This window comes from Bubalus kerabau, chromosome 14 (genome assembly GCF_029407905.1).
Source record: "Bubalus kerabau isolate K-KA32 ecotype Philippines breed swamp buffalo chromosome 14, PCC_UOA_SB_1v2, whole genome shotgun sequence".
NCBI lineage: Eukaryota > Metazoa > Chordata > Mammalia > Artiodactyla > Bovidae > Bubalus > Bubalus kerabau.
This window is the reverse complement of record NC_073637.1, coordinates 50927437-50942773: the sequence shown is the minus strand read 5'-3', so window position 1 is coordinate 50942773 and position 15337 is coordinate 50927437. Positions and strand designations below refer to the sequence as shown.

Genomic DNA, 15337 nt, shown 5'->3' with positions numbered 1-15337 from the left:
CATAGACTCTCTCACATAGAACAATAACCAAAAGGAAAACAGCTACTTATAGGATGAAAGGCTGCAGTTTCAAGGGAAGGTGATAGTCAGGAGCCATGTAAGCCAGCCTGGCGTGGGGATAGGGGATGGAGTGTGGTCTTCACCTTGGTGTCACTGCCACTAGCTCCTGAAGTTAACTAAGCCATGTAACCATGGTTAAAAAAAAAAAATGGAACACTGGTTAAATAATTTATCTCATAACATTTGCATTTTAATGTCTCATTTGTTGATGTTGACATTTTAGGAGACTTCTATTTTTCTGTCAGAAGAGACAGTGCTTGGGAACTTGTGCCAATGAATGGAAGACTGGAAGGCAGTTTCACTGGTCGTCAACAAAGGGAAAACTAAGAAGGAAAGAAAAAAAAGAGAATAAAAGGGAAGCTTGAGAAATAAAAGGGAAGCTTGAGAATAAAAGGGAAGCTAGGGCCTAAAATATAAGAGTCTGAGTAAAAAATATACTGCTTTAACTTGACCTACAGAAAAGGAAATCCAAATTTACAGAGTATCAGCCATTCCCACATACAAAACTGTGATGATCGGGTACAGCATCACGCCTTTCCCTCCAGAATTTCCTGTTTGTTTTTCCATTGGATTTAACATTGCTTCCATCATATAAATAAAATCCAACAGTGATGCACCAAAATGACAGAAATACAGCTATATAGAAAAGATAAAAATCTATATAAAAGTCAGGATTCATGAAGAAAAGAGGATGAAATAATCCAATTCATTAGGATTATCCTTCCATTAAAATGAAAAGAAAATGGTTTATTTTGTTGTTGTTTAATCACTAAATCATGTCCAGCTCTTTTGCAACCCCACGGACTGTGGTTCACCAGGCTCCTCTGCCCAAGGGATTTCCCAGGCAAGAATGCTGGAGTGGCTTGCCACTTCCTTCTCCAGAGGATCTTCCAGACCCAAGGATTGAACCCATGTTTGCTACACTGCAGGCAGATACTTTACCGCTGAGCCACCAAGGAAGCCCCAAAATGGTTTGTGCCCACATATCAAGGTCAAGGAGATGAGAAAAACAGCAAGATCTTACTAGCAATGGAACTAAGATAAACATTTATTAGAGATGAACAGATAATAATGTGCTAATAATTGAAAAAATTAATGTATTTTCCCAAAAAATACATGGATCTTGCTGATTTATTATCATCATGAAGAAAAGTAATTGGTTATAGTTAAAAAACTATTCAACAAGCATTTATCTTGATTGAGACAATATGATTTGCTTAAATTATCATCCTTCCAAATTTCAGCACCTTCTTCCACCCAAGAACAAACCTTTACAACTCATATGAGTCACTGAATAAAGCCCTTAATAATATACATTGCAAAGAATGGTAAACTGCTAAAACTTCAAACAAGCATCAGAAAGGTCACTTAGTTTTGTTTTGTTTTTTTTTTTGCTGTGGAGGGAAGGGGCATGTTCTTTTTAGTTGCTTTAAAAAAAAATCATGGTTAATTTAGTTGACTACACTTTGAAGTAGTTACAGAAAAAATAATTTTTTACTGGAATGATATCGCCATAATTTTTCAGAATGACATATTATGTAAATATAAGCACATTTGCAATACTTTTAAGTGGAAGAAACTCCCCTAGCAACTCATAAGTTAGATACCATAAGACTAGACCCACCCTCAAGTTATTATCTCTAAGACAAATAACAGATTGCATGACGTTGTACTGTGTGCCAAGAACTTTTCCAGTTAACATTTTCACTTGAAAAAATAGATCACATACTTGTAAAATCATACCCAGCATTGACTTCATAAGGCATGTGGCTTTAGAGTGCTTTTTACAATTATTAATTCTATTAGTCAACTAGCAGGAGGGCTAATGCAATTGTCTTAGAAGATGCTCAGAAGACACAGAAGACATTTTGAGAGATGATCTGTACATCTGTAAAACAAAACAAAAAAATATTTTCCTTCCTAAATGATGTAAACATATTTGAATGAATCACACCTAAAATACATTAATATGCCAGCACCACAGGCTGCTTGAAAGATACCTGATAAAAGCAGGAGCAAAGCTTGGGCAAGATTTTCTCCCTCCGCTGGGTTTTAATAAAGCAGCAGGAGAAGGAGGAACACGATATAAAAGATTACAGAAGTCATTTTCACAGCTGACTGTGATGTTGGCAAAATTAGTTAAGCTTGAACTCCCCCTGAAACCTAAGAACCACAATACTTACCTATACTGGGGTGGGGATAAAACATCTTAATAATTATAGAGGGGATCTGCTTCTGGAAAAGATACAAAGTATACCTGCCAAAGCTGCACAGTCACAGCTAAAGACAGGGAGTGGTACCCATTACAGTTTCCTCCAGATTCGTAGTACCAGTGTATATATACCATGAGGCTGAGAAGAGAACTATTTCAATGTCATAAGGAATTCTGTATTAGATCTAAGTACACCTTACCAAGAGTTACAGAAACGTTACACGTTATGTGTCACCTTTTTATCTATTTTGTAAGTGTTATATTTTCATTTTGATAAATAAGATTGTAACGCTATGACTGAACCAGCATTTAACCATCCTTATATCATCATTTTTAAATTGTCTGAATGAAAGTATTGAGGTAGGGTCATAATATAATTGAACAGATATACTGTGTGTGTGTGTGTGTGTGTGTGCGTGTGTGTGTGTGTGTGTGTTCACACGCGCATGTGAATGCTAAGTCACTTTAGTCTGTACTAGACTCTTTGCAACCCTATGGACTAGAGCCCAACAGGCTCCTCTGTCCATGGAATTCTCTAGGTAAGAATATTGGAGTGGGTTGCCATGCCCTCCTCCAGGGGACCTTCCCGACCTAAGAATCGACTCTGTGTCTCTTGAGTCTTTCGCACTAGCAGGTGGGTTTTTTACCACTGGAGCCACCTACGAAACCATATATATATGTATAATCACATCAGGGTACCTTAGTCATCAGTTTTGGCAACTCTTAAACTTTTTCATTCTATTATACAACAATATTCCTCACACTGACTCCCACAAAATTTCAAAATGCCAATCAAAGTAGGTCCACTAGAGACAGTCATTTAGACAACAGGGCAATATATGAATAAAAAGTGAATGGACAAAGAAGCTGAAGAATCTGAATGAGCACTACAAAGTTCAAAAGTGACAACTTCAGTCCTCTATTTAATTATGAGATAAAAACTGACCGGGGAACTGGCTAGGGATGCGGAGGGTGGTAGTGAGCATTCCCATATTTACATCACTTTCCACCTATACTAACACATGAATACTATTATGTGCCACGGCAGTTAAGCAGGTTCAAAATAAATTTAGCTCCCTAAAAATGCTCTATCTGTATTAATTTTTATTACTGAGATATGACATTCCATTTGCAAAAAAATCTCAATTTCTATTATTTCCTCCTACCTTAAAAGTTTTCTTGCATTTTTAGTGAAAGAGTTTACTATAAAAAAGCAATAGGGTACCACACTATTTCTGTGTTGCAGTATTACTTGGACAGGTTTATGCAGTGGAAATAATCAGCATTAGAGCTTAAAATAGAATTCTAGTAACTACTTTATCTCACTGATTAAAATGCTTAAATATACAAGGAAAAAAATTTTTTTCTATAAACTGTGAATTATGTTCTCAAAATGGCACCTTTAGAACCAAAGGAATATGTTTTCTATTATTACCCAGATATTCTGAACTGCCCACTATTTAGTTTTATTTCATCTATATGAATATCTAAACGTATACACACATGCATGCATACATACATGTGTGCGTGCTAAGTCACTTCAGTCATGTCCGACTCTTTGAGACCCTATGGACTGTAGCCCACCAGGGTCCTCTGTCCATGGGATTCTCCAGGCAAGAATACTGGAGTGGGTTGCCATGCCCCCCTCCAGGGGATCTTCCTGACCCAGGAATCGAACCCATGTCTCTTATGTCTCCAGCATTGGCAACCAGGTTCTTTAACACTTAGCCACCAAGAAAGCCCATATACACACATATATTTATGGAATACACTTGCTCAAAATAACCCTGTTGTAGATAATCAAAATAATTATCCTATCAAAGGAATAAGCTATCACAGTAATTTAAAAAAAGAGCTGAGATCACACATCCATTCAATGCAGATGAGGGTGAAGTTTCATTTCCATTAGAAGAGAAACTCCTTGAAGGTAAGAGATAACTCCTCTATGCTTTTTGTGGCAACTTGATCCTAAACATAGTAAAGAGGGGCTAGTGCACTGGAACGACCCAGAGGGATGGTATGGGGAGGGAGGAGGGAGGAGGGTTCAGGGTGGGGAACACATGTATACCTGTGGCGGATTCATTTTGATATTTGGCAAAACTAATACAATTATGTAAAGTTTAAAAATAAAATAAAATTAAAAAAAAAACTCTTTAAGAAGGTGGAAAGGTACAAAGAGCACATGCAGCCAGTTTCTGAACCTGATTCAAATCACCTGCTGATGTAATCAAGGGCAAGCCCCTTTCTTTCTCAGAACCTCTCTACTTAGGTGTATAATGAGGGAATTACAATAAATTATTTCTAACCTGCACTCTGCCTCTGAGACTCTAGGATGATGCTGGCTAACGGCTTAGGCACTTTAGTTTTCCCTTTATTCAATTTCCTTGAAAGACTACAAAACACTAAGCCATCAACAACTAAGCGTGGCATCAATATCACTAACGCCTACCATTCACTTCTCCATTTCCTCCAACTTCCATTCATTCATTCAACAACTGTACATCCAGCATCACCTAGGAGCTGAACACAGAAAGCAAGAGGACTTCACTTTTAATATTTGTCATCAGTTTAAGAGAGGAAGGATGTTTTTCAAAAAGTAAAGAAAAAATTATATGGAACTTCTCTTGCTCAAAAAAAACCTAAAATGAGTACCTACCTATCAAGTAAGGCACAAATATTATGAGAAATCAGCAAATGCATACAGGCAATGAAAGGGAATTAAAAGTAATTTTGGAGTGTCACTCTCCAAGTTCCAAGTATGCATTTTTTTAATTTTGTAATATTTTTATTACAATTATCGTGATTTTTGCCATACGTCGACATGAATCAGCCATGGGTGCACATGTGTCCCCCCATCCTGAACTCCACTCCCACCTCCCTCCCCACCCCATCTCTCTGAGTTGTCCCAGAGCACCAATTTTGAGGGCCCTGCTTCATGCATCAATTTCCAAGTATGTATTTTTAAAAGTTCATTTAAGTTAAAAAATAGTACCGATGAATATCCTTCACACTATGTAATGAACACACACTAATGATATGAAATTTGGCTTATATATATATGTATATATAGTATATGTGTATAATATATATAAAACCTGAACAAAACTGAAAATTAGAGAAGCAAGATGATGTAATCTCACCTCAATCTCTAATCCTGCTGAGTATGATTTGAATTATAAGTAGCAGTTCTTATCATCATAATATATAATACCAGATGACATCTTCTTCTTGTTTTTCCAGATCATAAAACTCTCAAGGATTTAAAATCAAAGCTTAACACAAAAAGAAAAGATATGATAGTCTTCTCCTTAATATATGTTTCTTCCAGGCTTGTTTGTATCAACAGCCCAAGAGTATTGAGTTATTAACTACACATTTCTTGTAGCTTTTATTAAAGAAAAAAATTAAAAGGAAAGAAGAAAAAAAGAAAAGCAAACTGCTTCTTTTGATCAAAAGTCCCCCACAAAGAATTTAAAGAATTAAGCAAATGATAGCAAAATAAAAGGAAGGTCGACTCTTGGGCTCTTGGCAAACTAGATAGCTTCCATATGAACAACATATAAAGTTCAGTTTTTAAAGAACATATGTGTTTGCTCATTGGTTTAGAGGGAAAAAACTTGAATCCTGTCTACTCCGTATATACAGATCAAAATCAGATCGCTTAAGTGAACTATAAAATGCAAGAGGACATTGTTTATCCAATCGCAAACCCAAGAATTGCTAGAGTTTAAATGTTTTCTGTTTCTGCTTCAATGGTAGGTCACTTTTTTTGTAAACTGCTTCAAACTTCATAAACCCAATGTCAAATCCTGTTCTTTGCTATCCATGTCTATTTAATTTGCTCTCTCTGAATTGATTATTCCTGAATCTTTAAAGGTATTTTTGGACATCTTAAATCCTTTTGAGATTTAAATGTCATCACCTTCAAACAACTCCCATCAAATAAATCTCTTATTAATTCACATCAAATTAATCCATAATGATCGCTTCTATTAGCATATGCTTCAGAGCACAAAGCCCATTAATAGTCATCTGGACACTAGAACTAACTGGAGCTTTAGTGAGATAAAATGCACACTATTTAGATATCCGATTTCAAAGAGTTCTGATGCTGGCCCAAATACATTTTATTAGGCTTTTATTTCATCATGCTATGTCTCTATATTTTAAATATCTCATTTCAAATGTACTAGTCTAGGTAAAAGGAGATAGTCGATTAAATAAGTAATAATGTCATATTTGCCAAAATGAGTATCCATGTATATATATACATCTTAGAGAAAGAATTTCAGTAAGTACTTACTCCTATTAAACAATTACAAAAAAAGAAAAGGGGGGGGAGTTTGACTTTAAAGACTTTTAGACATTTAAAAGTCTAAATGAAACTGTAGGATATACCTGAAAAAAATGAAGCATGCACCTACTTCATTAATAGGAAAACTGAAACAGAGTAAGTGTACATTATGGAAAATCAGAGAAAGGATCATTATTTTCCCCTTCATAACAGGTGAGAGGCAAATGTATTAAAATCTCTGATTTGAATAAGATCACAATTTCACTAAACAAATTAAGAAACATTACTATTCATTGCCCATACATATGTCATTCTTCCTTTTGTTTTCCTCTCCAAGGAAAAAAAAAAATTAAAAAAAATCTACAATGACAACTGTTGATTCAAACAGGCCAATCTGACTTTGCATGTTTGCCTGAGCCAGGCTCAACTTTATCCTTTCTTCTTTGTTAAACTGAGACTGTTCCAACTGGTCCAAGGGCAAAGACCCAAACATAGCACTTCAGTTTAAAAAGAACAGCTCATGGAAAAGTATGCATGCATCTCTTTATCTAGATGGTTATGAGAGAAATTGACATTTCATTTGTATGTAAATTGGATTTCTACTGATAACAAAAATAATGAGTGCTGTGCTCTGTAGGAATGCCTTTGACTTTCTTCCTAGCATTTGCCAAAATACATCTTTGTATATTAAAGGTAGTTTACTTTTAATATATCAATGTTGCTTTGTCTGTTTTCCAATCTGTTATTCAATTGAAAAGAAAGTCTCAATTATCTCAGTCCAGCTCTGTAACTGGCAAACAGCTGTCTCAGTTCTCCCATAAGAAATCTGTGTCAGTCACTGCAAATCCATTTGGTAAATTAACATGCATGTACAATATGGTGAATCGAATGGATGCATGCCATGACAATTCAATAAGAATGCTCACCATCTTCACATAACTGCTTAACCAAGTGTATTAGGCAAAGTTTTGGCTCATTTTTTAAAATTCATTTGTTTTTGGCTGTGCTGGGTCTTCATTGCTACGCACGGGGTTTTCTTTAGTTGAGGAGAGCCAGAGCTACTCTTCATTGTGATTTTCTTCATTTTTTTTGAGAGTACAAAACCAGATACAAGATTAAAACAATTGCTATGAAGGATATTGAGAGCTAATACTGGTTTTATATATATGAAAGCAAAAGTCACTCAGTCCTGTCTGACTCTTTATGACCCCAAGGACTATACAGTCCATGGAATTCTCCAGGCCAGAATATGGAGTAGGTAGCCTTTCCCTTATCCAAGGGATCTTCCCAACCCAGGGATCAGACCCAGGTCACCCGCATTGCAGGTGGTAAAGAATTTGCCAAGGCAGGAGACATGGGTCCAATCCCTGGGTAAGAAAGATCCCCTGGAGGAGAAATGGCAACCCATTCCAGCACTCTTGCCTGGTGGGCTACAGTCCATGGGGTCACAAAGAGTCGAACATGACTGAGCAACTGAGCACGCACACATATACACACACACATATACACACATATTTTAAAATATTAATTTATATTATATGTAGTTCTGTGTTAACCTTCACTTTCTGTGTTAAATATAATATTTTTCATAATATGAAATTTAACAAATGTCATATACAACTCATAGCAATGTGTATATATATATATATATATAAATATGTATGCATACATACAAATGTGTGTGTGTGTGTATATATGTATATATATATATATAATAGCCAGTGATGGGGAACATAAATTTCTGCCATCATATTCAACAGTTCTTGCTTACAACATTATTATTAACATAGCAACAACATGTTACTGGTAAGTAGCTCGCAAACCCCTACTTGCTCATCCCTAAGGCACCAAAGGAAGCAGCTTAAAAACTCTCACCCATTAGATACTAACAGTTCAATAAATAATCTGCCAGGTAAGGCACAAATATCATGAGATATCAGCAAATGCATACAGGCAATAAAAGAAAATTAAAAGTAAGTTCAGAGTGTCTGCTGCTCTGTATGTAAGTTCCAAGAGGCCAGGGATCTTTGTTTAGTATGTATTTTTAAAAGCTCATTTAAGTTAATAAACAGTACTGATGGATATCTTTCACACTGTGTAATGAAGAACACAGTGTGTGTTAGTTGCTCAGTCGTGTCTGACACTTTGCAACCCCATGGACTGAGGCCCCTCTGTCCATGGAATTCTATAGACAAGAATATTGGAGTGAGTAGCCATTCCAATCTCTAAGGGGATCTTCCTCACCCAGGGATTGAACACAGTCTCCTGAATTGCAGGTAGATTCTTGACAGTCTGAACCACCAGAAAATCCCAAAGAACACACTAATGATGTAATATCTGGTTTATATACCACCCTGTGTGCTGTGCTTAATTGTTCAGTTGTGTCCACCTCTTTGCCATGCCATGGGCTGTACCCCGCCAGGCTCCTCTGTCCATGGGGAATTCTCCAGGCAAAAATGCTGGAGTGGGTTGCCTTGTCCTTCTCCAGGGGATCTTCCCAACCCAGGTATTGAACCCAGGTCTACCCACACTGCAGGTGGATTCTTTACTGTCTGAGCCACCAGGGAAGCCCAAAAATACTGGAATGGGTATCCTATCCCTTCTCTGTGGTATCTCTTCCCAGCCTGTCCTCTTCTTCCTGAACCAGGAATTGAACCAGGATCGCCTGTATTGAAGGCAGATTCTTTACCAGCTGAGTACTACTAGGAAAGCCCATTATACCCTAGTTATTGCTAAATGCTTAATGTAAGCAACTCAGCATCATTTTCTCTTCTGATGAAAACAAAAAAACTTTATAGACACAGGATGGAATCATTCATCTTTTTTTCTTTTTAAGTACATTGAAATTTTCCAAAGAAAACTGGTCCTGTTTTAAACAGAAAATGTTTTAAAACTGGAAAGTAACTTATTATAGTAGAATAGGTTAAATCACTTTTTTCTGACTCCTAGGATGACAAAAGCTCTACGTAAGAAGGGAAAGAAAAGTACACACAGAATTCCTTCATAATTTGTAAAACTTTTTTTTTTTAATAAACCACTGTTTCAGGACAGTCTTCCCATGCTCGCCCCAAACTTAGCTAGGCTCTACCTGGAATTTTACTATGATAACTTCTTAAGTACAGCTGACAAGAAGAAATTCAAGAATTTTCTCTATGTTCTTTCAATGATACTAGTTTTTTAAAAAGAAATGTAAGCAAGTTCTTTGTTCAAAGTAAGTTTAGTGGAAACTGTATACTTTATACCTGCCTCTTCACAGATGCAGTGTATATTAGCTACTACAGCTCTGAAAAGTCCTGGGAGTTATACAGCGGGGGAGTCTGTTCTATTTGGATTGGAATTTCCCAATCGCATTTGGCTTTAAGTCACCTACTGCCATATACCAACAACACTAATGTTCTGCTGAGCACAGTGCCAGATGCTGCTCTGTACAGTAATTGTCTTCCTGTCTTACACATATGTAAAATTTCTAAAATATTACATAAAATAATATGTGATGTTTTAAAACAAAATAAGTATCCCTTCATTAATCAGCAAGAAAACTGAGATGTTTTGATATGAAGTAGACCATTTTGAAGGGTTTTGTATTTTTTTCCAGCCTGGTTATAAACATTAAAAGAAGATCAGGATCTATTATCATTAAAGATTTAGATTCAGTATTTTAACAGAATGTGTAATGGTAGAGATCACAGTCATGCTGGAAGGCCAAGGGGAAAAAATGCATGAGATAAACATCAATGCACATTACAATCTCTGACATCCAAATCATATATGCATAAGCATGTATGGATATAAGCTGAGTGTTATCTCTGAGCTTAACAGTTTACACAGATATAACTGCATAAAGAATTTTTTTAATGTGATTTATTTTTCAGTGATTCTTTCAAATGTTGCCCACCACACTTCATCAATTTAAGGCACTACCACCTTGGATACTAAATCTACCTCATTCTTTTATAATAACTTAAAATGTATCTGATTAAAATTAGGAACAGAAATATGGCAAAGAGTTTAGGCAGCTACAGTGTGTGGACAAAGGTTAGAGAATGACCCAGAAATGTACTGAGGGACTCTACAGTAGCATCAGTGATTCTCAATTGCTTGAAAATACTGGACAGAATAGATCTAACCCACATGCAAATCCCATTCCCAGCTCAGTCTCTGCTTCCAAATTCATCTCTGCTCATAATAAAAGATAGAACTAATGCCCGGACCATTGTCAGGAAACATGTGTCTTAGGACTAAGTATGTGACTGCATCCTTTCCTATAAAGCTTAATAGAATCTGGTTTGTGTTTCTGTGTGTAGAAGAGAAATGATCTATATGGAAGGCAGACTCCCTACATCACCCTTGCAAATCAAAGGCTCTAGCTTCTTGGGCTCTTGGATTTTGTTCTACTGTTACTGCTTTCCCCTTACCCCCAAAGATGAAAACAAAAGATTAACAATAAATTTAAAAATAGAAATAGCTGTGTAGATACCAAAGTAAATGTGAAACAGGGAATTAATTTGAAGTTAATTTTAAACTCAAAGCCAGCACAGGAGTGAGGTCACAGTGCGGGCCAAGTGTGAGAGGACCAGCACGTATTCAGGTTACTCTTGGACCCCAGAGTGCCTCCTTCACCATTCACCAATCGAGAAAGAATGGTGATGTGATGCATATGAGTGGGGCTGCAGAATTAATAAGGGCAGAAACAGGCTCACTCATTAAATACTTTATACAGCTAATCTATTCAATGTTCACATTCAAGTTCAACATAAACTTAAGAATCTATCTAACCACACACACAGACATACACATACATCTTTGGAAAAGATTTTCACCACCTGCACCCCAATTAGTCATTTCTTTTCTCTGTCAATCTTGTTGTGGACACCTGTCACAAGAAGAGTAAAGGAAAAATATATATATTTATATAATTCCAGATTCAGGTGTTTTCCAAATAATTCCTTCAAAATCTAATCAAATTTTGAAAGAAAACAAAATTCAGAACTAGACTTTTTAGGCTCACAATTGTGAATGTTAATGTATATCATAACCTAAATTTTTAGTTAATACAAAATATTTCCTATGTTGTTACCATGAGCTGGGCACTATGCCAAGAATGTATTATCTCCTTTAATTTTCATTTTCAACAATTATTTAAGTAAGACACTATTACTGTTCACATTTTACAGCCAAAGTAACTAAGATTTAGAAAAGTCAGATCAACTTGCTGAGGTCAGAGGCTTAGGACATAGAAGAGTTAAGTCTGAAGGAGTCTAAAACCAAAATTGGTTTACCACTGCATTTCTCACAAACCCCCTAACATTTTTATGAACCATAATTAAGCAAGGCATTCACAGATATAAAACTGATATAAACTACCTGATAACATTTTACAAAGATTATCATCAAATGCACTTAATGTACTGGATCGGTTCTATCCTTGTGGCAAGCAAAAATACAACCTTCTCAATATTCTCATGGACTACAGTGTTATCCTAACTTTTGAATTGTCCTCCTAATACCCAAAAGTTGGGTAACCTAAAGTTACCAAATTATTCAAGTGTCTAACTGGATTCACTTTACAAAAGTCTTCACAATTTTCTTGGGCAAAAGTTGAGTGTTTTCCACTATCATCTGTGGCAATGTATGCATGTCTCCATTTTAAGTACTTGCCACAACACAATGTAATTATTTGTTTATGGTTTAGGCTACCTCAGTAAGGGCTACCCTGGTGGCTCAGATGGTAAAGAATCTGCCTGCAATGTGGAAGACCTGGATTTGATCTCTGGGTTGGGAAGATCCCCTGGAGGACGGCATGGCTACCCACTCCAGTATTCTTGCCTGGAGAATCCCCATGGACAGAGGAGTCTGGTGGGCTACAGTTCTTGGGGTCACAAAGAGTCAGACACAACTGAGCAACTAAGCACACACACACCTCATGAGGCTATAAAGTCCCCCAGACCAGAAAATATGCTTTTGAACTGTGGTGTTGGAGAAGACTCCTGAGAGTCCCTTGGACTGCAAGGAGATCCAACCAGTCCATTCTAAAGGAGATCAGCCCTGGGATTTCTTTGGGAGGACTGATGCTAAAGCTGAAACTCCAGTATTTTGGCCACCTCATGCGAAGAGTTGACTCATTGGAAAAGACTCTGATGCTGGGAGGGATTGGGGGCAGGAGGAGAAGGGGACAACAGAGGATGAGACGGCTGGATAGCATCACTGACTCGATGGACGTGAGTCTGAGTGAACTCCGGGAGTCTGAGTGAACTCCGGGAGTTGGTGATGGACAGGGAGGCCTGGCGTGCTGCGATTCATGGGGTCGCAAAGAGTCGGCCACGAATGAGTGACTGAACTGAACTGAACTGAATGTCAATTAAAGTATTAATATACCCATTCATGTATCGTTGTTGTTCAGTTGCTAAGCCATGTCTGACCCTTTCAGACCCCATAAACACCAGGCTTCCCTGTCCTTCACTATCTCCCAGAGTTTGCTCAAACTCATGTCCTTCAAGTCAGTGACTATGTTAATAAAAATTGATAAAAATTAACTCACATATTTAAATATTATGCATTATCAACAATTGGCAGAGGCTATGACACACTCTCATTATTAACAATGAAATTATTATTGTATCAGCACACTCTGATAATGACTATTCGAGGGAAATAGCATAGCACATTAGGGACATATAAGTTTTTTAAAAGTTCAGTGATACTAACATGGCCCTCCCCATTGAGACTAGCCTACCAACCAGAATAGACATTCACAAAAGTTCTTATTGGCTAGATGGGAATTAGCACACTTAGAAAGTTCTACCTAGTGTCCATCTCTTTGAGGAAGGCCTGACTCTCTGGACATTAGTCTCACAAGGATAAAAGCTAGGATAATGTTACAGTCGTCTTGTTAACGCAGTTGTCGTTTAGTCACTAAGTCATGTCGGACTCTTTGAGACCTCATGGACTGTAGCCTGCCAGGCTCCTCTGTCCATGGAATTTCCCAGACAAGAATACTGCTCTGGGTTGCCTTTCCCTTCTCCAGGGGATCTTCCCAATCCAGGCATTTAACCCATGTCTCCTGTATTGGCAGGCAGATTCTTTATCATTGAGCCCACCTGGGATGCCCCATCATTAACACAACTAGTAACAAACAAAATCAAGACACACAGGGACTCAAAGTACTAATTTTGACATTATTTAAGCCTTAACAAAGAATGAGATATCATAGTTCTGGATCTATGGTCACAGAGCAATAAACGCATAAGTATTAAGAAGCAAGAACTATTTATTTTTTGAAACTGTGAATCACACAACTATGTTGGGTTGACTTGAGTTCTATATATATACATATATGTCTATATATATTTACATACTGAAAATATTTTTGGACTGAATTACTTAATTAAAGGAAGGGTCATTAAAAATTAAGTATATTCTATATAGTAATAATTCTGCAATAATGCCTGTAATCAGTAAAATGAATTTTAGAAGTTCATATATCTGTGTGATTATTTGTCCTATATGTGAATATCATACGGTACTTAATGTATTTATGATATATTAATATACTAATATTTACCACAACTACATGCATTTATACATATATATTTTATTCACAAATTTTTACCACGTATCCTCTAATATTCCAAAATCTAAAATAGTCTCTATTAATAGCATAGTGTATAAAAATAGATACATGTTTGTCTTTTAAAGGAATAAGGTGAAACATAAAAGAATACAGTAAAGTCTCAAACATCTGGATCAGACTCCTAGCAACTTAAAGCATCTGGAATGACATAAAACCAGAAGTTCAATTTAAAAATGTGAAGATGCACACATGTGCACGCACACACACATTCACAGGAATACTCACAATATCTGAATTGACAACATTATCTGAATTGTCAAAACTGGAACCAGCTCAGGTGTACATCAAAAGAACTGGTTCAAAAATTCCAACTACAGTGGAATGTATGGTCATACAATAAGATATTATACTGCAATAAAAATAAATAAACTACATACAACAACATGGATGAATTTCACTAATGGGAATGTTGAGCATGAGAAGTCAGACATACAAAGATGCATACTTTTAATGCATTATGAATTGGGCGTTAATGCATGCAATGTCTCAAAACACACAAAATCAATCTAAAGTGTGAGCAGTCAGGAGAGTGATGAACTTCTGGTGAAGGGAAAAGAACAGAACAGGAGGGGACCTGGAGGGCATCAGCAGTGTCTCTCGGTTGACATGAGAGATTATACAGGTGTATTTTATTTTGTAATAGCTCACTGAAGAACAGACTTTTGATTTATGCATTTTCCAGATTAAAAAGTTATTGCATATGTGTGTGCATGTGTGTGCGTGTGTGTGTGTGTGTGTGTGTGTGTGTGTGTGTGTGTGTGATTTTTCAGAGAGTCAGAAGTTGCTCTGCCGGGACCACAGGACACTTAATGTAGTGAGAGGAATCCTTTCAGGTGCCATTCTCTGAGGGCAGACCAAGCCACCCAACGGAGTAGGATGTTGTTGTTGGCCACTCTGGCCAAGCCGGGATGTGCCAAGTTGGTAGCAAGATGGTATTAACAGAAGAAAGAAGAAAAGAGAAATGAAGGGAGAAGAAAATAAGATTTCTGGACAAAAGAGATTTGAAAGGACAAAAGGATTAAATAGAGGTCAGAGACAAAAACAGGAGCAAAAAGCAACAGACGGCCCAAAGAAAGCAGAACCTAACATATAAGCAAACAGGAGAGCAATCTCTGTTTTGGACCCTGGTGGGGGAGGGGGG

The 15337-nt window shown here is 36.9% G+C and overlaps 1 protein-coding gene across 4 annotated transcripts in view; it reads right to left on the bottom strand.

Moving 5' to 3' along the window:
- The window catches only part of TRPS1 (transcriptional repressor GATA binding 1), a 280395-nt gene that overhangs the window by 224789 nt on the left and 40269 nt on the right, over nucleotides 1-15337 (bottom strand). The window contains exons 1-2 of one of the 4 annotated variants that reach the window (XM_055546380.1): nucleotides 5413-5584; nucleotides 1790-1948 (exon numbers count right to left, since the gene is read on the bottom strand). The exons of 1 other annotated variant lie outside the window; for it this stretch is intronic. In XM_055546380.1, the coding sequence (XP_055402355.1) occupies nucleotides 1790-1826 (37 nt within the window). In that variant the 5' untranslated portion in view covers nucleotides 1827-1948; nucleotides 5413-5584. Of the gene's footprint in view, nucleotides 1-1789; nucleotides 1949-5412; nucleotides 5585-15337 lie in introns of those variants that run through there. 2 more of the 4 variants (XM_055546379.1, XM_055546381.1) reach the window with 2 other exon arrangements.